This window comes from Schistocerca piceifrons, chromosome 5 (assembly GCF_021461385.2).
Source record: "Schistocerca piceifrons isolate TAMUIC-IGC-003096 chromosome 5, iqSchPice1.1, whole genome shotgun sequence".
NCBI lineage: Eukaryota > Metazoa > Arthropoda > Insecta > Orthoptera > Acrididae > Schistocerca > Schistocerca piceifrons.
In genome coordinates this window covers 190,027,124-190,051,853 of record NC_060142.1, presented here as the reverse complement: position 1 = coordinate 190,051,853, position 24,730 = coordinate 190,027,124, and the positions used below count along the sequence as shown (strand labels likewise).

The 24,730-nt window shown below is 38.4% G+C and overlaps 1 protein-coding gene across 1 annotated transcript in view; it reads right to left on the bottom strand.

The window, feature by feature from the left end:
* The window catches only part of LOC124798878 (gastrula zinc finger protein XlCGF48.2-like), a 310,319-nt gene that overhangs the window by 73,845 nt on the left and 211,744 nt on the right, over nt 1-24,730 (bottom strand). Inside the window, exon 6 of the mRNA XM_047262410.1 lies at nt 11,897-12,016. Coding sequence (XP_047118366.1) covers nt 11,897-12,016 — 120 coding nt within the window. The remainder of the gene's footprint in view (nt 1-11,896; nt 12,017-24,730) is intronic.

Genomic DNA, 24,730 nt, shown 5'->3' with positions numbered 1-24,730 from the left:
CAATCAAATGGATTTGATCTTTTGGTTATTATAATTTTGCATCTTCTGATTTTGCTCTCTTTTATGTTAATAATTAATATGTAAAATCAAAATCTGATTTTTATTTTTATATGTGTCTATAAGTAAGCACACAGGATAATGCTCCAGGTCAGCCTGTGGTTAGCTATTGAAACGTTACTTCCTAGCGAATGAGGCACTAGTTTGTATTAACATGCAATCAGTATTAAAGTAAGCAACTAAAAGCTAAACTGTCAACATCTCTGTGCCACTAGCTGGTACCATATTTCACATTCATTTTGCCAACATCATGTAACCTGTATTAAAATGAGTCTGCAGTTAGTTACTAAAATGGAAAAATCATGTACTAAGTTATTTTGGGTTAACAGCTACTATATGTAATGACTAAGTAACTAAAGCAATCATCATGTTATGTGTCATTCAGAACTGGATAGTAAAAGACTACTGCAAAAATTCTGTAATTCTGTTGAAACAATCGTAGCATAGGTGTATATGATATATGAACTGTCTAAAAAAGCTGATCATCGTTATATCACTGATGTCAATAAGTATGGTAAAATAGCCATTTCAGTTATACAACGTCAGATTTGTAGTTTAATACCTTATTACTAAACCACCTTATAGTAGGAAGTCAGGTAATGAAAAGAAGCAGCACAACTACTGAGGTGAGATCCAGATCAGTAACCTTACAACTCTGTTGTTCACAGCAGTTTAGCCATTTTCTTATTTTCTTATTCATTATTATGCCTAGTCAGGGCCAGTTTGAAAACATTTTCCCACACAAGCAACTTATCATTTGGTGACCTCCCTCCCCAATTTTTCCCTCATACATTTTCACCTGTGTCTGTTTTCACTACTAATTTTGATACCCACAATAGACAAATCTTGCACTTGGGCACCCCTTTCAGCTCAGTGCCCAAAGTGGGCACTACTAATTATGATATGTTCTGTACAGAAATACAACTGTGAGCCCTACGGCACCCCTCTCAGCTTGGTTCCCCAAGTAGCAACTTATTTTTCTAGGGCCTTAAGCTGGTCCTGGCCCCAGTCCTGCATTACCTCTATCTGATTTTTTATTGCTAACCCTGTGCCTACCTGAGCAGAAATCCTGTTTGTCCTGCCACAGCACTTCACTAATTCCCAATACATCTTGCTTCAGCATATCTATTTCTCTTTTTGAATTGTCTAGTATACCTACCCAATTAAGGGATCCAAGATTTAATGCTTCAACCCATAGAACAGCAAAATTGGTTTTATTTATTTATTTATTTTCTGATAAATACATCCTCCTGACAAGGGAAACTCATCTTTGCACTCCTCTCAGATTTAGTGGCAAGAGGGCCCAGTGGACAGCCCATCAAAAACTGAACACCGATCAAGCATGTAAACAGGAAGAAGGTGTACTGATCTCTGAGAAATAGCAAAATCGAAACAGTCAACAGCCAAAGGACAAGAAGTGAAACATAGAGGAGAGTGGGAGAGCCACCTCATCATGGTAAAGTGGTCACAGCATTGGAAAGCCAACTGGGCATGCCATGTTCAAAGCTTCCTCATGCCATATTTTTTCCCCCCCTTCCTCACTGTTCATTGTATTCAGATTTGTGTTTGTGTCATGGTGCAACATCCATTTGCAATAGTGAGGTGTAAGGAAGGGACCTATAACAAAGGCTGATTCTGCAAAACTACTCTATTAGCAGACGAAAGGAAGTGACTTTCACATGGGAACCACAAACCTTTGATTACAATGCAATAAGTCAACGGAATCCCACCAGAAAACATGTCTGCTGTCTCATACATGGCATTCGCGACAGTACGTGTGTCATATGACAGGAATCTCTTATCAACGTACCTAATTTGTACACCTGGTAAGTGACTGAGATAAGCCCTCTTGCCCGATTTAGGTGTTTGAATGACTGTTAATGTGATGACTCACAAGGAAATGATGGAAACACAATAGTTTGCCACATAATCTGCAACAAATTAATGCAACAGTTTCACATTTCACTCACACAGTTTCTCTATGCTCTGTCAAAGTATATGTTTTTAATGCTTTTAAAGTCATGTTCCAGTTGGAAGTGTTGACTCTTGAATTCCTTCACTGTAACACAGTTCACATCCATTTATATGTTGTTTTTGTTTCTGCAGGATGTCTATGTGATACCTTGCCTGCTGTCATTATTCACCACATTTACTTGTGACAGTAATGTGTTCTTACCATGACTCACATTCTATAACCAATGCATAGAATGACAACTGGCAGGACTACAGAATGAGGACAAACATTTCAATGACCAGATGGACAGTTCATAATGTTGCAAAAAAAAAAAATAAAATAAAATAAAATAAAAAAAATAAAACTAAAAATAAAAAAGCCATGAAGGAGGACTGAACCCGGCTCATGTGCTTGGAAATCCAGCGCCATGACCACTTAATCATGATGATGTTGCTCTTCTATTTCATTCGATGTTGCACTTATTAAGCTTGGACCATTCACTCAGTGTTTCTATTTTACTATCTTTCACAGTTCAGTGCAGCTTCTTCTTGTTTTCATATTTGATCTGTGTTCAGTTTTTTGATGAGCTGTCCACTGGGCCACCTTACCACTAAATACGAAGGGTGTGTAATAGGGAGGTTTCCTTGTGAGTACTGTCTACCCAGAGATCAAGGCTTAGCTAACATAATTAGCACAGATAATTTTCAAGCCTGAGTTGTGGAACCTATCACACTGTATAAATACTCAGAGGTAATACTACAAATTGAAATAAAGGAGAAGGAATAAAAGAGAAGCTCATGCAATTTAAGTTCGTTGAAGGAATGTAATGTTGTTCTCAATGCTGCTGCCTAAAGTTAGACACTCAATAATGTATGTAGACTATACACAATTCTTCGCTTCTATTTGTATATCTTGGATAATGTCATGAAAATAAGAGTGACTGTAATACATCAGAGGTGTATAAAAACAGTCATATTCTCCCTGACCCAAATGTAAATGGAGTGGGAAAGGGAATGGCTAATTTTACATGGTCATTCTGCTGCCTGTGTCCCCCCCCCCCCCCCCCCCCACCATTTGTGTGTGTGTGTGTGTGTGTGTGTGTGTGTGTGTGTATACAGTTCATATAGAAAGGGCAGATAGCTGTTTGCATTGAGAAGTAAGCAATAGGGTGGATTTTTTGTGGAAACGTTTACCCTGAATTTCCTTTGCACAGCAAAATATACGTTTTTTGTGTTCTTCCTAGTGTTCAGAAATGCACTCAGAGATTTATAATGACAAGTAGGAACTATTATGGACACCATTTATATCCAAGCATTAGTGTCCATAATTGAAGATGGCTGGGAACATATACAAACAGCTGAGGATAATTTGCTGGATTGAAATAAGCAATGAAGGTCTTTTATTTTTTAAAAAAAAGGTCACTATTAAGGCAATTTTGAAGCTAGACCTACAAGAATTGGTATTTGGTTTCTCGGTCAGAAATAAGGAAATGTGTGTTTCAGCATTTTTGGAAATGTAACCCTATGGGAGTGAAATACTGGGTGAAAGTTTTATCTTTTTTTAATAAATAATTACTAAAGAACTAATAAGGGATTTTTAGGGCTACAGCTATGAACACTGGTATTTGATTTCTTGTTTACAAATAAATAAATATGTGTTTCAGTGTTTTTGGAAACTGAACCCTACGGGGGTGAAATAGGGGATGAGAATTGTTATCAGAATATTTTATTATGGCAGCATTTTTAAAGCTAAATCTATAATAATTTAAATTTAGATCTCAGAAATTAAAAAAAAATTGTGACTCATTGTTTTTAGAAATTCAGTCCCTATGGGATGAAAGATGGGATGAAAGTTTTTATGGAAATATTTCATTGTGGAAGCATTTTTGAAGCTACATCTATGAAAATTTATATTTGCCTTCTCTGTTAGAAATAAAACATATCCAAGTCACTGCTTTTGGAAATTCAACCCACTGGGACAGGGGGTTGACACATTTTATGAAAATATTTCACTGCAAAAGCACTTTTAAAAGCTAAATCTTTGAAAACTAGTGTTTGGCTTCTCGATTAGAGGTGAAGAAATATGTATTTTACTGTTTTTGGAAATTCAGCCCCTAAGGGGTGAAATAGAGTTGGACTGAGTCACTGACTCATCATCGTCCAACCCAAACTGCTAAGGACAGAAACACGAAGTTTGGAGAGTGTCTGGATCTTAAACTGTAGGCATTGTTTAAGAAGGGATTGTCTGAAATTCCATTCCTAAGGAGCTGAAATAGGGGATGAAAGACTTTTTGAAAGTATGTCACTAATTAGGGAATTTTGAAGCTAGAACTACAAAAACTGACATTTGGTTTCTCAGTCAGAAAATAAAAAAATACGCATTTCAGCATTTTTGGAAATTCAACCACTAAGGGCATAAAACACAGAGTGAAAGGTTTTTTTGAAAATAAATAATTACTAAAAAACTACTAAAAGATTTTTAAGGCTACATCTATAACAACTGGTATTTGACTTCTCAGAAATAAGAAAAAACATATTTCAATGTCTCTAGAAATTCAACCCCTGAGGGGATGAACATTTTTAAGACAATATTTTGTTACATCAAAGAAAGTTTAAAGCTAAACTTATAAAAATTGATATTTCACTCCTCAGTTAGATATAAAGGAATATTGTTATGGGATGAAGTTGCTATGGAAATATCTCCACAAGAACAAAAAACGCATGATAAACAAAAACTTTGGACTCCACGTACTATAATCACTTTTAGGTCAGAACTACATTCAGAAAAAACCATGGTTGTATAGTCTTAATTAGCATGAAAAGCTTAGAAGGTGTTGCAGTTTGTGAACAATACAAAAGTTCAATTAAATAAAAACAAAAAATCTGTGCAGGCCAGACAATCTATATGAGAAAAGCAGTGTGCGCTAAGCAAGTCTAAGATATCTACAGTAAGATATGAGGCATACTGAGTGACTGACCAACTCATGGACCGAGACCAGTTAACTGAATTGATAAGCCATAACTAATTATGCTAACTAGCAATGCTCTTAAAGAGGACTTAATACTTTAATCTATCTGTACATTAATCATAGGTGTGGAATGACTGCACATTCACAAAGTTCTGAAAAAATAATATGTCATAGTCATTCCATGATACACCAGCAAGTGTGCATTTCTTTCTTAAAGGACTGCTATTTCATACTTACAAACATCCAGGTATATTGTCAAGTGTACTGATGAAACTGGGAATATAGGCACAAGAGAGGAAACTGGACCAGCACAAAATCAACACAAATAGTCTATTTGTATTGCTAGATTAGATTAAATATTTTGTTTGTTCCGCAGACCAATAGCAAGAAGATGGTCAAGAATGTGAAATATGTCAGAAAAAATACATTATGTGAAATGTTATCCAAAGTTTCTGACAATCTGAATACTGTGCCCAAACAAGCAGCAGTACAAACTTCCACTGCCAGTCTGCCATGTGGTGCCACTGTGAGTGTATCAGGGTGAACAGTTTGTGGATTTCTTTGCACTGTATTCTGCTGGGTCTGCAGATTTTGAAATGGCTGACTTAAAGGAACAAAGGATCTGGATTAATCTGTTTTAAGCTCAAAAAACTGCAACTGAAACTCACAAAATCCTAAGGATTTTTTGTGAGCACCCTTTTAGTCAGGCAAGAACATTTGAATGTGTAAGTGATTTAAAGAAGGCAGACTCCTGACCAGGAGTCTGTGAAGCATGACAAACGTTTGGACCCATTGTCACCAGGGACAATGCTGTAAATGACAGCATAAGTGCTTGAACTGATCCACAAGGACAGGAGGCATGCAATTTATTAGGTCTACAACTTTGCTTCCGCCGTTTTGCAATAGACGGCAGTAGCAACAAGTGGAGTTCAGGTGGTTGGTCATAGGTGTAATACAATAAGCTTAGGCATCTGTAAACATAACGTCATAAAAATATTAGTCAACTTGTGATTGCATCATAAGTTTATTCTCAATTAAGTACGTTAACTTACGTACCCATTTCTCGCCATCTGTGGAAGTTTTAATTTTCTGCTTTAATGTGAAGAAATCTGTGGCTGTGGCTCTTAAAACGCTAGGTAAGACCAATGGTGAGGGAACTATTAGTGGAAGAACGTGCAGAGAATGTTTTCAACACCTTTAGAATGGTGATTTTGATGTCGAAGACCGGCATGGCAGTGGAAGACAGAACGTTTTCATAGCTCCTGAACCAGAAGAAGACAGTCACAAGACATCAATATCGAAAGCAAATGATGCACTGAAACACAAACAGCCACAATACAGCGATAGACATGTAAAGGTAATTTTGCAGCATGTCAGTGCTCGACCCCATGTCGCAAAACCCTTCAAAATATACATGGAAACGTTGAAATGAGGAGTCCTATACCTCCCGCCGCATTCTCCATATGTTAATCTCTCTGACTACCAACTTTTTTGATCAGTGGCATACAGTCGGGCTGACCAGCACTTCCGATTATATGAACAAGTGCAAAATTGAATCCATTCATGGATCCCCAAAAAAGACGTCCAGTTCTTCCACCATAGGATTCATATGTTATCCAAAAGATGGGAGAATTTAGTGGCCAGCGATGGGCAATACTATGAATCACAATTTTTTTGTAAGTTTTTCACAATAAAGTCCTGAACTTGAAGAAAAAATGGTGGAAGCAAAATTGTAGACCTAGTAAGATATTTGTGAAATCACTGTACATTTGTATGGGATATACCAACATGTTCTAGATGATGAACTGTACATGAGACAAGTTGCAAGTTTGTTCCTCATCTTTCAAATGTCAACCAATGAGACCAGCAGGATCAGGTGTACACTGAACTGCAGACAACAGTTCGAAATGATCCAAATTTCTTGCCCATGGTCATAACTGCTGAAGAATCATGGGTGTGTAGTTATGAACATGAAACAAAACAGTGACCTTGGCAGTGGAGGACCATCCTCTCTGTGGCCCAAAATAATGGGTCATTTTTGCAGCAACATCAATTTTCTTTACTTAAAAAAAAAATCATGCAATTGTCCACAAGGTATTTCTTCCACATATTTAGTCACAGGGAAGTTATTCCATGATAGTTTGAGGTGACTGGAGGAAGACGTTATACTTAAATGGTTAAATGGCCTGAGAGATGGAAGAACAAAAACTGGTTGTTGCATCATGGCAACACGCTTACACAAAAATCACTGGTTGTGATGGAAATTTCTGGGTAAAAACACTATGACAGATGTCCTTTGCCCACCAAACACATCTGATCTAGCCCCTTCCGATTTTGTTCTCTTCCAGAAAATTAAATTTAAGTTTAAAGGGCGTCATTTTATTTATTTATTTATTTATTTATGCATTTATTTTACCTGGCAAGATTAGGGCCTTCAGGCCCTCTCTTACACCTAACCAGGCATACTCAGATTCAACAAATTTCAGTGTCTACAGAAAATTAGGACATATAACATGTTATACAGTATTAATGTTAAAGAAAAAAATAGAGATTATAAAAGTAGTACAATGATAATTATAACAATCAAAAAATAATTATAACAATCAAGAATAATAAAAATAATAATAATAATGATAATAATAATAATAATAATGACTATGTATATGAAAGTAAACATATTTTTCTTATATGAGTGTCAGTCCTATTGCTAGTTGGGAATTTTCTCGTTATATTCTTGCAGCTTGTAAGTTATTCTCATCAATCAGAGACATAAGACGATGGAATGGGGTGAAAGAGATATAGAAGAGGTAGATAGGTTAGAGGAAGAGAAATATAATGGTAAAATTCGAAGCTATGATGGAGAGGAGAAAGAAAAAGATGAGGGGGGGGGGGCACAACAATGGTGGCTATACCGTCCCTAATATGTAAGTCTTAAGTTCCCTCTTGAATGTTGAATGGTTTTGGATAAGACGCAGATCACAGGGGAGCGCGTTCCATAGTCGTATGGCTGAGATGGAGAATGACACGGAGAAAGATTTTGTGTTATGTAAAGGTACAGCCAAGATGCTAGACGTATCCGATCTGGTATTGCGGTTGTGGAATGATGATAGGTGTTTAATGTGAGAAGATAAGTATTGGGGGCACCAGTGGCTAAGAAATCGATGAAGTAAGCACATCGTGTGGAGATCGCGTGCCTTATGTGGGCGTATCCAACCTAGCTGGGAGTATGAAGGACTGATATGATCATACAACCGTATGTTGCATACGTATCTAACGCAAGCATTCATCACTAGCTCGAGGCATCTCGAATTTTCATTATTTGTGCCATGTTGAACTACATCACAGTAGTAAAGATTAGGCAAGACTAGTGTTTGGACTAATTTTTGTTTAACGTGGGATGGAAATATTTTTCTAAACTTTTGAATTGCATGTAGGGAGGAGAGCGATTTCCGGCAAGCTGTGACTGTTTGTTCTTCCCAGTTTAGGTGTTCATCCAAGATTATTCCAAGGTCTTTTACTGTTTTTTGGTATGGTAGTTGGGTACCATTGAGGAGTATTTGAGGGACTGTTTCGCGAAAGTACCGACTGATTAACTTTGGATGAGATATAAGTATGACCTGGGATTTCTTGGGGTTTAGTTTCAGACCTAGGTTCTGTGCCCATCGAGAAACAGAGCAAAGATCTGCGTTCATACTCGCTACTGCGTCAGCAATGTTCTTGGGGCTTGCACTTATGTACAGTTGGATGTCGTCGGCATATAGATGGTAGTTGCAGGAGTGAATCACTGAAGAAATATCATTGATGTACAGTGAGAAGAGTAATGGACCAAGGACGGAGCCTTGGGGAACTCCAGAGCGCACGTTTTTCCATGATGACTTTTCCGATCCACAAATGACTTGTTGACTTCTGTTTTTGAGGTAGCTGTCGAACCAGTGTATTGCGCTGTTTGAGAAATTCAACTGCTTCATTTTAATTAGTAATATATCAAAGTCAACTGTATCAAAAGCCTTGCTAAAGTCAAGCAGTGTTAGGATGGTAGCTTCACGTCTGTCCATAGCATGTTTAATGTCATCAGTTACTTTGATTAATGCAGTTGCTGTACTATGGTGCTTTCGAAAACCTGACTGATATTTGTCGTGGATGTTATGAGTTTTGAGGTAATCTGTCAGCTGTTCATGGACGATGTGTTCTAGGGCTTTAGATATTGCAGGAAGTATGCTGATCGGCCTGTAGTCACCTGGCGACTTAGGGTTGTCAGTCTTGGGTATAGGTTGAATTAAGCTTTGCTTCCACTCAGTAGGATATGTACTACTGACAAGAGACAGGTTGAAGATGTCTGTGATAACTGGAGTAATAGTGTTTACGACGTTCTTAATCATGCCAATGCTCACTCCATCATTTCCTACTGCCTCGGAAGAGATTCTCATAATTGCCTTGTGTACTGTGCCGGTAGTGACATGTTTTAGGAAAAACTTGTCTCTCGAGAGATTGATATCTTGGGGCTGGTAATTTGTCGCTGCGTGGCAGTTTACGGCTGTTGAGAAGAAATCGTTTAATTCTTCTGCAGACGCTTGATAAACAGCGTCAGATCTTCGCTTCCCTATACCGAAACTGCGCAGCTTTTTCCACAGTGCGGCAGGTTTTGATATGCCGCATACGACAGAGCGGGCATGTCTGATTTTGGCATTCCTCACGCTTTGCTTGGTTCTATTTCGGAGTTTCCTATAAGCTTCGTACGCCTCGGGAGTTGGGTTACGCTTGAAGGCCCTATGTGCAGCATCACGTTCATTCATTAACTGGCGTAATGCAGTGGTGAGCCACGGAGCGGGAGCTCTCTTTACCTTGACAGTGCGTTGAGGAGCATGTTTATCATACAGTGCAATAATTTTGCGACATAATTCCCGAATTTTTCCGTCTAAAGTCGGTTCATTGCTTATATCATGCCAAGGGATGTCTGAGCAATCCTTTTGAAGAGCGTCATGGTTAACATTTTTTAGGTTTCTGTAGGTTACCAGGTGAGATTTTTCTTTGGTAGTATGTACTGAGTAATTTAAGAAAATCACGTCATGAGCAGAGAGTCCTGGAGCGGATGTCTGATTGGCGCGAATTATTTTATCTGGTCGCTTTGTTGCTATTATATCTATGAGTGTATGGCTGTGTGGCGTGTGATGAGTTGGGTCCAGCGGTGCTAAACTCATATCATTGGAGTGGAACAGTCTCCTAAGTTTTTCTGCAGAGGGAGATTTTAACTGTAAGTCGATTTTAACTTCACAGACGAGATTAAAATGGAACTGCAACTAATTTTGAACACAATTTAAGCAGAAAACTCCCAGCACTCTTTGTAATAATGGGAAAATTGTTGGAAGCTTTGCTTACAAGCACAAGGAAACAAAGTTTGAAGGCGATGGCAGAAATTAAGATGTAAGGCAAGTTTCCTGAATGTTAATGGGGTACTCTCAGAAATTTTGGGTAGCACCTTGTGCATATTTATGAAATATACGATCAGTTATTGTTTCTGCCATGGATCATGAGTTAACAGTCCTCAAAGATGTGTCATAAGTCTACAATTTCAATCAAATTTTCATTTACAAATTACTGGAAAGTTTGTCACAAACGTGTAAATCTACACACACTAATACAGTAATGGAAATGTGTAATGGAGTGAAAATAATTTAGATGTGAAGGTTATTAAGCCAAATAGTAGAGGCACTGAGATTTTGACAGGCACATAAGACTGAAAGCTTCACTAGCTTCTGGACAAATTCTTTTCCAAGCCACATACATAAGTACATACACAAACCTATCCAACTATATTCTGCCGAACAATCCTTTTAACAGAAATGTGACATCCACATGGAAGAATTTTTTTGTTAGTTCATTTGGGGAGAGGGAGAAGGTTATTTCAAGCTTAGGCAACATTTACGGAACAGGGTGACGGACCACCTTTTAGTTGGGAAAAAGGATACTTTTCTGAATTAATGCAGATAAATGGAGCAAGATCTCATTTGGGATAGGATGTCACTAGGGAGGAGGAAAGAGACGTAAATGATGTCAGTGAGTGATGAAAAATTTATAGAGGAATACTGGATGTAAAAATGAAGGGTATTTGATGAGGGAAAACTAAAGAAATGAATGTGAAAAAGTGAAATAGGTGTTGTAAATGGACATATGAAAGTGTTAGAGGATTATAAAGGGACCTTTGGTAACAACAAGTTTGAGAACTTAAAAAGTTGGAGGAAACTGTACTGTGGGCTATAAGATGGCCTGTGATTTGACGACATTCGTTTGCACATTACCAATTGCTGCTAGCAGGAAAATAAGAGCCTGACATGAAATGATGATGGGAACAATGTGTAGAGGAAGGGTGCATCGATTTTGAAGTAAAATACAGTAATTTTCTACTTAGGTAATGTTTAAGTATGATCTATGAGTTGGCGGATAACATGTGCTACAGTTGAAGTGGTCATGAGCAGTGCTACAGGGAGCCACAAAAGTCCACAGAGACCATGCTGGCCAGGGAGGGTGATATATGTGCAAAACAAAGGCAAAAAGGAAACAGGGAAAGATATGGATGGTAAATAAGAGAAAGCTAATGCTGATGGAAAATACAATACATTACCAAAGTAAAGATGACATGAGGTTTAGGACGGAAGTAAGTGATGTAAATATGTCAATGCAAAGTTACACAGTGTCTGGCAGTCCCACTGCTAATTACTTCTCTCTGACAAATGAATGTTCATCTTCAAGCTTCCTTTTGATATTTTCAGTTCCTTGTCAGACTCAACAACACATTTTGTTGCACTTTTTTTTTTACTATCCACAAAATAAAAAAAAAAACATGTTTCACTTACAAAAAGTTAACATCAAAACAATTTTTCCATATAATATCCTCGAGCTGTTCCAAATAAAAGACAAACCTGAATGAATTTTCTCATGTTCTCTAGCTGCTGCTTCAGACACAGACACATGGTTGCAAACTGTGCACGGGATTAAGTTTTCTGTTGAATGATTTATGCGAATATGAACACCAAGATTAGCTGAAACAAACAAAATGTTATTAACAACAAAGAACAGGAAATAAATATCCTTTTTCTGGTAAATATCACCAAAAGTATCATATTATTTTGGACAAATGTGAAGTAAAATAATAACCAAAAGAAAGTTGGTTAGAGCACCTTTGAGCTTTGTTAGGCAGGTTGCTGTTCAACATACAATGCGCTTGTCTTTCCTTAACTTGAGAATCAACTTGGCAGTTATGCAAAGACTGCAGTTTAGCGTGTGTTCCAAATAATTAGTAAATGTAGCCTGTTTCATTCTATATGAGTACCAATACAAAAGTGCAATTTTTGCAGAATTGTCATCACTCCAATATACAACAGAGTAATGACAATTTAACATGTGTTCTGTTACAGCTATTGTGTTGATCAGGTGCCGTGCTTTGTAGGATGAAATATTGTGGTTTGTAATCAAACAAAATAAGAATGACAAATTGTCCTAAAAAATAAAATCTGATTATTTTTTTTTTTTTTTTTTTTTTTTGGAGGTGCATACAAAAGTATGATAAATATGGCAGCAAACATTACAATGGCACAAGAGATCTTTTGGATGAAATTAAATTAATCACACACATATGTATAAATAATGGAGATTTCCCATCTACAACTGACCATCTGCTCAATAATACAAAAAAGAAGCAAACAGAAATAAAATAACTCAATTGTTATCAACAGATACAAAAAACACAAAATGTTTCAGCAGTCCCTTTATCAAAAGAGCCTACTATAAAACTGGTACACAATTCAAAATATATAACATTAAAGTAAGTTTCTACATGAATAACGAAACCCAGCATTAATTTCCTCACAGTCGCAACAAAAACAAGCAATCAGGTATTTACAAGATCATTTGCACAATCTATTCTAGGTTTTACTTAAGAAAGACACATAAATTGGTCATCATATGATGCAATGAATTCACTTAAGCTCTATTTCTAGATGTACACCACAAATCTGCAATGTAAACTTACCTTCATGGTAGCAAACAATCTACCAGATGTCACTTAAGTATCTCACATCTGCTATACACAGCCCTCAGGCTCAAAACATAATAGAGGTGCTAGAAGCTTGTAGGCAACAGGTTTTCCAACCTGTCATTCCTCTGTGATACTCTAATTTATTTGCCTGTTTATGTAAACAAAAATAACATAGCATTTGCTTCTTTAATATATCCTAGAATCACAAATTACAGTGTATCATTTCAGTAACATAGTACAGTCGTACGCTTGTTAAATTATTTGAAGTATGACTGTAAATGTGGAAGTTTTTCATCAATGCAGCAGACGAGTATTTCATCATCAAATCAATATAATCACTGATAATACTTTATTTCTCTATTGATCTTATCTGAGATGCTTTATTTATGAAATTAACACCTGTATCATTCATTTGACAATATAGTTCTTTGTGGCGACATTCTTGCATAAATGTTTCACAGAGTTCTTGCCACATCAAATTTGAGTTCAGTTTCAAGCTTTGGATGGTTTCCTCCCTCATCATCATCATCATCATCGTCGTCATCAGTTTTCTATGGTCATTTGTAACTTTATTTTTTCATTTAATTATGTAGAGGAGGTGTCGCGAAGTCAGGGAACTTCCATGTGTCCAGAGACTGTGTCAATAAATATAGCAGAACAACACTGATGGCAATGTTGGTTTTGTGAAGGTGGAGGACTCAACATCTCTATGCTACAACCTGGACGACCTACTCAGTATGAATTAACTGGAATGAAAAGTACATCTAAACTACATTAATCTGTTGTCTTTCACCATGGAGTGCCCATTTGCATACACTACTACAGGTATAGTCTCTGTACAAGTTTAAGCAGTTGTTCCACATTCTTATTTCAATGGCTTCTTTGATAACAGAATCCCAGCAGGTAAATGCAAGGGATAATATTTCTGTTTCATTAAACATAATCATATATTTGCTCATGAGGTCACACTAGTCAACAGCAGATTTGTAAAAATTGCAATATTTAATGCACAGGTGCTCTGCGCAGCATTCTTGAATCATTTGTTGAGTGACCAATGTAACTGCTACCAAATTCACAAGGAATTTTATAAATTTCATGAACATCAAGGCCAACCTGTCTTTAACTGGGCACGGCATGTCTTTAAATTTTTTGATGGTCAGAAAATGGATTGAACACTATGCCTGCCCAAGAATCAGCCTATTTCATTTGCTGTCAAAAGAAATGTTATAGGCTGATCATCATCTGATGATTGAGTATACCTGTGTTTTTGTTTCTTAAATATGGGCAAGTTAAAATCTTGTACACTATCGCCATTTTACTGGGATACATTTCATAGATATCTGATCTTGAACTCCAGTCATTCCTTACTACATTTTTAGCTCTACGTATCAATATGTTTCAAACTGCTTTGTTCTGGGCTGGATGATGACAGGTTTGAGCACTGACATATCATTCAGCATGTGATGGCTACTGGTAAACAGAGTGGCCTAGCTGCTCATCTGTTTTCGTTCAAGTAGAACATCTAGAAACTGTAATTTTTCTACTCTTTCCATCTCAGCGATGGTCATGATATTAGAGTGCATACCTTTCATATGATCATATGATTAATGAACAGATGAAGAACTTCTTTTCCATGTGGTCAGACCATAAAACCACTGCCAACATAGCAAAAGAAGCAAGATGGATGAAGAGGTGCTGTTTTAATGTGTATTCCTTGAAATACAGTGTAAAAAAATTAGATACTGCTGGGGACAATGAAGAATCCATGGCTATTCTTTCAGTCACTTCATAAAATTTACCACTATACAAAACTTAGTGGGAGTGAAGTTGTCTGCTAATAATTTTAATGTATTTTTGTTTAATTATGTCCTTCAACATTTGAGAGTTTTTAATGTGATGTTCACACTGACCAACTATTGGCTTGAGTAATTTGGTTAGTTATTTAGCAAGCCTGTACATTGAAAAGATACATAGTATTAATGTTAGGTCGCAATGGAATGTCTTCTTTATGGAATTTAGTCAAAATTCACAGCCTTGGCAGCCTAGGAGATCATATGCACAGATTCTTTAGCACATTGTCTGTTAGGCCAGAGTTATTCATTACCTTTGCTGTTTTTCTGTTAGTGATAAAGGAGGGTCACGTTTCATGGTTTTGTATATACTACCTTCCAAAAGTAATGACACTTTGTCATGATACACTGTGGTATTAAAAGTGACTGTGCATTTACTTTGTCAGCGGAAAGCACAATTATATCTTTGTCTCTCTGCATAACAAGAACTCCTCCTCTCTCTGCTCTACTAATATTTGACAGCTTGGCTGCTACTAATATGACTTGTAGCAAGCCTTGCCCATCAATGACATCCTGTCAAAGATGCCATACTCTCTGTTTCAGTCCACTGACGATGTCTATAATACGAAGAATATGTGGTGTGTGAGCATAGTTCAAACCTCTGTCAAGAACCAAGATGGTTCCTTTGTCAAGATTCTTGTGTGAGAAGTGATGGTTGTGTGTACTATCTTGCTAGGTAACACTTGTACTTATTCCGCAGCAAGGTGCTCAAATTTATTTGTTTAATATGCTGAGATGACCTCTTTGATATGCTGCTGTGGTCTTATCAAGGCGAGAGGGTTGAGAGAGAAAGAGAAAGAAATTACATAAAATGTGGGCATATCATGTATGCCAAACTTTTTCTTTAATTTTTGCTGGACTAGTGACATAAGTAAGTTGCTAGTTGTATGTCTGAAACAAATTGGACTTAGAAAAGAAAAGAAAATATTGTGCCTCAAGGTAGCATATTACTAGCAACAATATCTCTAACCTACAAACTACAGTCATGGACAGCCCTTCACAAACTCTCTGCTGATCTGTCAAGAGACTTACAAATTTGAAGAAACTGTACAGTGCTCCTGTTAATTCTGAAATAGCATAGTAGAAATAGTAACAATAATGTTGATATATATATTCAATGAAACCATTTTTCCTGAAAATTTGTATTGACTGACCAATGTAACTACTACCAAATTCACAAGGAATTAGTGTACTTAGCATTTGTGTACATAGCATATGATATCCTTATGTTGTGGCTATGTTTTAATGGTCCCCTGGAACTGAGATACATAGATTGTTTCAGCAGGAATAGTAAATATTTTACAAAGTGATGTGTAGACTACTTTAAATACTGCTCCACACAGCATGGAACAAATTTTTATTGGTTAAAGAGATACAGCTGTTATAATGTAACCCAAATGCTCACACACAAGTGTAAGCAAAGGCAAATTATTAAATTCAAAAGTCAATTTTCATAAATTCCATCTGCAACTCTAATACACTTTCAAACTCTCTTGACAACAATAAAAAATGGCTCTTCTGAGATTAAATTGGCATTTTGGTATGGGAGCAATGCTATTCATAATCCGAATGATCAGTGATCATTTCACCTTTTGTTTTTACTTCTCCTATGCAGACTTCATCTTTCAACCATCGCCACAGGCAAAAATCTAAAGTCCAGAGAATTTGGCGGCCAAAAGATGTGACCACATCTACTGATCTATCTTCTGAGCAATGTTAGGTTTAGATTAAATGCCACTTGATAACTAGAATGTGCAGGGAACCCATCACACTGGAAGCCAAAGGAACATCATCCAGTAATGCTGGAAGCCTGTTTTGAAGGAAGTCTACAAAACACTGCCCTATAAGACAATGTGTTAACACAGCAGGCCTTGTCAATCACACTACACATCTACAGAGAGGCATTCTTGAAAATGTGTCTCCAGAAAAGCATATGGGTTTTCACTAGACAAGTGAGTTATGAGTTTTATTGACATTTCCAAAAGTAAAAGGGGCCTATACAGTAAACAGTATTAATAGGATCTGCATTTAGTCAATTTACTGAGTTCACAGTAAATGATAAAGATAGATGATTTGTATATGTAATTTCTACCATATTCTTTTAGTGGAACTCCAATACATGTAGAAATTCTGAGTGTGCTTGTTGAATGACAACATTCTCCCAATTGAATAATGTTTTATACTTCATCCACACACTATTCATTCCCACATTCAGATGAAATATATCTGCTCAGCACTGCAAAAGTCCTGCACAGTTAAGTGAAAACACGAGTAAACACTCCTGAATCTGGTACTCTCTGGTTAAGAAATCATCTACTGTATTCTCAACTTGCAGCAGCAGCAGAGTTTGCATTACAAAAGTTTTACGCAAATATCATAGTGTTGTACTCAGCATTTGTAAGTACCTGTGGCATGTAAAGTGTGAAATGGCATTTTTATAAATTACATGTCTCACTTCCAGGTTCCCACAATGATGAAAGATGTCCATGGCGTTTAGTAGTAAGCAAGTGCAGCAACACCCCACTATGGGAGATATTACAATATGTGCAGATGGGAGAATATCTTGAATCCAACACATCTATATGGTGGGACAGAGAGTGAATGTCTCTAACTGTTGTGTGGTGCCACTTGTTACTTGGTGTCACGATTTGAAGATGTTTAGAAGACAAGAAGAAGAAGAAAAAAGGTCACAGCTACAATGGATGCAGTGACAAATGGCCACTGAATTAGCTTGTGCAGAGACTACTTGTCTTGAGCTTATCCAAGCTACATCATTTTCATCTGACAACCCACATTGTGTATGAGATTATATATTGAGACATGTCACTCTTTCATAAGAGAAACTATTAGTCCAAAAGTTTTAAAGTTCAATGGTTTACATCATTTAAGTACCTTGGAAGACAATTAATGCTCTCTTCCAGCACCCACAGTTAAGAGGAAATGGATAGCATGGCCACCTCATCAAACATCAAGAACAGCAAACGAATGTAAATTTACTAAATTAATTTACAGATTTTGAACATAGAAGGACTACAGCTCGCACGCAGAAATATAACACTGACACCCATATCAAAAGCCACCATCGCTGCATTTTATTATGGTAACCATGAAAGAATTTGGAATAGCAGTGCTACAGAAACAGATAATAAGCAGATTTCACACAAATTTTGTCAGAACAACTTGGAAAAATGTGTCATTGACAAGGATGACCAGCATCAACAACAAACAATAAAGAAAGTAAACATCTGTGGTATAATGAAATAAAGTGAACTACAAGAATAAAATTATTTTCAAATACTACCTAAAAGACGAATCTAAGAGAACTGAACTATAAAAGTGGAGTTACAGATTATACTTTGCTGTCCATAGCAACTCAGAGAAAAACAGTAAATACGACTATGTTCAAGTCAAACTGAACATGGCAATATAAGAAGACTTCATTGTTTGACTAAGAAGATTTCCTGTCTTGGGTCAGAGGATTACAACTGACTCAGCAGTCCACAACACCACTACTGCATCTGACAATCAACATCAGAATGGCTCATCTTCAAACAATGTCCATAGCTCAGCTCACTGACACACTACTTAGGATACACATATACTGATCTGTGGTACTGCAGCACAATGAGATGTTTTCATCATCCAGTGAGCTGTACTCAGCCCAGAACAGAGAGTTTGTGTGCTTTGTTTGTGTTTAAGTTCTCCAAAGAATTGAACTGTTGTAGAGGGATGGATATGAAGCGACATTATTTATTATTTAAATATTTTTAGAAAATTAAATATTCATTTTGATGGCTATTGTATGCCTGTGGTCACCTGAAGCATGGGAGGCAATTGAGACTGAAGTCAATGAACAGTATGACCTAGTAAGAAATGACATGAATGAGGTACTTCAGACATATGGACCTAGATGGCCATTAGAGGACACAGTCTAGCCACAGCACTGCCCTTCAGTGTGATGATGCCACTCATCTCGTAACATGAATACACAGGCCAATAGTATTCCTTGTGGCCAATACAAATACGGTCACCCAGCAAATGGTCAGACAGTTTGTCTGATATTATCGATTACTATTACTGTGCAGGCTGCTAATGAATGACTCGTTGCAAGGGTACAAGTTGTGGCAGTTAACCCACCACCACACATTCCATCCTAGCATCACAGGCATAGATTGACCTCCAAGTTGTAGCAACATTATGATTTGTCATTGTCTGATGTCTCTGTGCCATCCAAGCCTCCGGTCACACCTCATCGGTGGTCACAGGGCCGATGTCTTCATGCCCGCAGTGTTTTTCCACTCAGTCATTGGCAGATGGTCCGCAATGCTGAGGGCCTTGCATGCACTTTAGCAAAGATGGGTATCTTACTCAGTGCACTGAAGCCATGCAACCTGCTCCCATCCTGCCCCACAAGCACACCAGGGCACCATAGGTGGACTGCAGTCGGTGGTCTCCCCAGTGTAATCTCCCTCCTCCTTCATTCTTCTATCTATTGCCCATATTAAACAATGCCCAGTCCAAGTAATTAATAAGCAACGTTTTTTATGAAGATCTGAGAGGAGCAAAGGTTACAATAAACTTTCAAGTTTACTTAGATTGTCATATTGAGATGGCTCCAGTTCTTGTCTAGGGGTCTGATTCTTGAAGTTGAAAATCTAACATCAGGTCCTCACGATTGGTTTGAACTAAATAAATTGGAAGATTGTTGTTGCAGAATTTTTCACATAAATATATTTTCCACTAATTTTCTCACATTTTAGTATATCATGCAGTATTTCGATTTTTCACCTTAACAAAGCCGAAATTACATTGTTCACACATATTATACAAAAATACCCCCAATCACATCAAAGGCAAGCTCACACACTGTGGAAATAACAATATTCCAAAGCGTTTACAATTTTTCTTAACAAATGAATTCCCACTAGTATTCATTACATCATTAATTTCTATTATTTTTTCATAACTGAATCCAGAAATAAACATAGTAAACAGTACAGGATTGCATAATTAATAATAGAAATTTTAAGTATGCAAATAATTCATAATTTCAAGTGTTCCAAAAAGATTTTAACTGTACATTCAGAACTAGTACTTATCAATTATAACATCAAAGCGAAAATATTTTACAAAGTAATTCCTTTTCATAAATTTTAGCTTGAGATTTAACATATTGACTATAAAATTATATGAAAGTTTTCACAAAAGCAACTGAGATAATACTGACCTGTCCAAAATTTGAAAAATAATACTGGTATGAACAACTACTGCTGAGAAAACGTAATGCTAGAGGAAGATGTCCTGTTTCACCAGGCAACCCCTTCACACAGAAATTGTTTCTCTTGCTTCACGTTTCTCACCAAGGAGACCAGGTGGACACAGGGGTAACTGTTTCTTTCATCAGGCAACCTACGTACCACTGGGACCACCCGAGTTGTCCTTGCTCTCATAGTGTTTGGTGGCGTAAGTGGATGGTACTATTCCTCTTCATGGGCAGTTGATGATCACTGTGGACTACTAAAGCATTATGCAGCTCATCATGTTATTTATCATCAATCACCCATCATTTGGGTTTCCTATATCTGATGAAATTAAGGCCGTATCAACCAAAGTTTCTTTCCATCAACTCAATGATTTCTGCAATACATTTGCATCTCTATTTCAGCTGGATTTGGGGTGTGCCTAAGTCTTTCAGGTGCATATCACCCTACAGCCACACACCATGCCTTGTTTTTACCACACCAGGCCAATTCCTGTTACCTTATGTGCCGATGTGAAGCAGGAGCTATATTATCTCCAGGCTGCTCCAGTTATCAAGCCAGTGATATCTGGCACAGGGGACACTTTCCTAGTTATTGTCAGAAAGTTCAACAGTTTCCTCAGATTGTGTGGAGATTTCAATGCTCAATCACAGGTGGAAACTTATCCTATCCCGACTGGAATATCTCCAACTGGAATATCTCCTCAACAAAATTGCTGGAGGGGAATACTGATCCAATATCGACCTCACCGATGCTTACCTCCGTTTACTGTTAGATGAGGAATCAGAGAACATTGTTGCCATTAATATGTATTTTGGTTTCTAGGACAACTGACGCAGCACATTCCAGCTTGCATGAATGACTTGGATGATCTCACTGCCATGCGACCCTCCCGCCAGGAGCAGTTGCAAAATCTCTGTATGCTTTTTACAACCCTGCAGGACGCAGGTCTCTGTTGTTGTTTAGGGAAGTGCAGGTTTTTTCAGTCAGATGTGGAGTATTTGGGGCACTGGCCCACCAAAGAGGGAATCAGAATAACTGACCAGAATGTCACTGCTGTAGACTCCTTACCCTGTTTCATAAACTTTTCTGAACTGCAGGCATTTTTGGGCAACATCAACTATTATTCCAAGTTCCTATCCATATGGCCCACATTGCATAATCCCTCAATCAGAAGCATGAAAAGGGTGTGCCCTCTAACGGGGCCCCTGGGTGCAAACAGACTTTTACTCAACTGAAAACTGTGCTGTAATCCACCCCTAGCCTCATGCCATCCTTTCCCAGTTGCCCATTGGTTGTTGCAGACAACATTTCCATCTATGACATTGGACAGTCTTGGCACAAACAAATGGAAGTGACTTCGAACATCCTATATTCTATGCATGAAATACACTGAAACCTGCAGAGCACAGCTATTCTCCGATTAAAAAGGAGGCATTTATGACAGGATATGCATTAAAAAATTTGATGTCTATCTTTTTGGGACACAGTTAGCCCTAATTACTGAACATAAGTCATAGGTGGCATTATTTGGGGTGCACTCCAAACTTACAGAGTGAACAGCCCAATGCCTCCAGTGCTGGGCACTGTTCCGGAGTGCATACAATCATACCATCAGTTTTAAAAATCCATGGGACAGCGTTCAAATGCTGACGCATTGTTACATCCACTCGCTGTCCTGGACACTGATTTTGACCAACAGGAAGTCCTTTGCTTCCACATTGATACTGAGTGGCAGCATACGCAAAAAAGTTTCCCAATTACAGCCACTCATATATATAATCACCACCATGTACTAGAATTGCACCTAGCGGCAGGTCCTCCTCCAAGTGAACCATGGCTGGTCAACTTACCTCAACCACTGCTTGATGAATGAGTTCCGCTCCTGGAAACAAATTGCTCACAGACTCTTCATTGTCGATGATGTTAGTTTCTTGGACACTGAATCAGAAGCAGAGGGGGTGGTCATGATGGCAGATTTGCGCCAACGGGTGTTGAGCTTGCAGCACTGGTGACATTAGGGGCTGTCCCACATGAAGGCACTAGCTCGCCGACATGTATACGGGCTGGGGATCAAACTCTCTTGGGACTGTATCGATCTCAATTTGTGAGCCTATTTTTTAGAACAATGTGGTTGCTCATTGTAGACACTTACGCAAAGTACCCATATATTGCATGCACAGCATCCACCATGACTGGCACCATCCTCACAGCCTTGACTCGGGTTTTGGCCACTGTAGGGTTGCCTCACACACTGGTCTCCAATACTGGGCTGCAATTCACGGCACCAGCCCACAAATATTTCTGCAACGCCAATGGTATAAAACATATTTACAGTCCTTCACCAGATCATGATGTTGGATGTTTCACTTGGGCCTTTAAGCAGTAGATGAAAAAAGTTGTCAAATCCTCTGCCACTATGTCAGCCCTCATTTTATTTTTGAGCACTTACCAAACCACACTGTTTAACAAGTGTAGTTTCGCCACCAAGCTCCACCATGGGTTGCAACTGCAGATCCTGCTTCATCTACTAATACTCCCTCCTTTCAGAGCCAAGCTCCCATCCTTCCCAGCATTATGTTCCTGGTGCAGCTGTGTGGGACCAATCCTAGAGGAGTACTGAACCTTGGGCACTGGTGATGGTAGTTGAGACTCACGGACGGCAGGTTACACTGGTCCGAAGACAGAGGAGGTTCAAGTGCCACACCAAAACCAGCTATGGCCTCCAGCACACCTGTTGCATCCACTACTGCCTCCTCAACCATCTTCTGGTGACAATGTGGCTTCAGGCCCGGCACCTCTGCTGTCAGCCTATGAGTCGATACTGTTGCACAAGCAGTTCCTTCCACATCCACACAGATCGGTGGAACCCCCTGGATTGCCTACTGCCAGCGACATCGCCATGGGTGCAACCAAATATCCTCCCTTCCCAGAGCCAGTGGCTAAAGTGACCAAACCTTTACCCATGTTCCATTCCAATCACCATGGCACCATCCGTGGTGTTTCCTCCCATACACAGGTTTCAAGGGGAGGGTGCTGATATCCACCTCCACAAAAGTTGAATGTCCACTGCAGGAAACTGACCTAGATGGCCTTTTGAGAGTGCTGTCTCACCATAGCACTGCACTTACAGTGCGAGCGCACCACATGTCTTACCATGTGAATATCCCATCCAGTAGTGATCCTTACAGCCAACATAACTACAGCTCTCAGCAAATGGTCAGTCAGTTCTTTACTCACGTCTGATATTGTCAGTTACTATCATCGCTGGAATGACTATTCAACAACAACTTCACTTAGCTCTTGGTCTTTCTCTGTGGTCATGATCTGGATTGTCTCTCTCTTTGTTCTTGGCCTGTTGTCATAACTGTGGTGAATGATTCCAATTTGCATTTCATTGCTTACATAGTCTGCTGTGGTCTCATCCTTGTCTGTGTCCTGTCCTTCGTCAGCCACGATTAGCTTGCTACTGCTTGGTGTCATGTTCTCTTTCACACGTAGTCCTTCCTCCTTGCAGCTTCAGGTGTTTCTCTCATAGTTTCTGACGCATGCACTGATATCTGGCTACTTATGGATATAGCAATGTTAGAGTAGGGTAGAGAATTTAACAAAACACTGACTGCTCAGAAGACACTGACTAGTTTGGAGGAATGGCTACATGAATTAGTGGGGCAGAAAGTAAAAGAAAAAGTTGAACCTACCAGTGCTACACCTAATTCTGTAGGAGATGAAGAAGAAAACCAAGACAAGCTTCAACAATTGTGAGATGAGCTGTAATGTGATTCCAAAGACCAGAACCAATTTAAGACACTGTGTCAGTTCAATGGCGTGTTTAAAAGACAATTTAGGTGTCCAAGTGAGCTTACCAAAGTGTACGATGACTGTAAACATTAGTATGATAAATATTTAACCTGTAGTGAGATGCTTTGGGAACTCAAATGCAAATTGCTGGAGGGAAAGCAATGTTCTTTTTGAGGAAAACTAGTGAGAAAATTTAGAGAACCGGCATCTGACGCTGACTACAAAAAAAAAAAAAATGGTTCAAATGGCTCTGAGCACTATGGGATTTAACATCTGTGGTCATCAGTCCCCTAAAACTTAGAACTACTTAAACTTAACTAACCTAAGGACATCACACACATCCATGCCCGGGGCAGGATTCTAACCTGCAACCGTAGCGGTCACACAGTTCCAGACTGAAGTGCCTAGAACCGCATGGGGAGGGGAGGGGGAGGGGGGAAGGAATAATGCTCTCATTTACTTTTTAGCTATGAAATAAAAGTCAGTCTGAGTGGGTAAAAAAGGATATTAATTGTAAATAATGTTACAATAATTGAAATCAACATGTTCCAAACTATTGCAATTAGTTGATTAAGATGGTTTACATGACACGTTTTGTCTCGACAGGGACATATGAAGTGTAGCACGACATTTTCATGAAATGACATGTCTCACTTCCAGGCTTCCATGACAACAAAGATGTTTATGATGTTTAGCAATAAGCAAGTGTTGGGACATCCCACTTTGGGAGATATTACTTCAACATGTGCACATAGAAGAACACCTCATTTCTACAAGACGGGACAGCGAGAGGGCGTGCCGATCTGC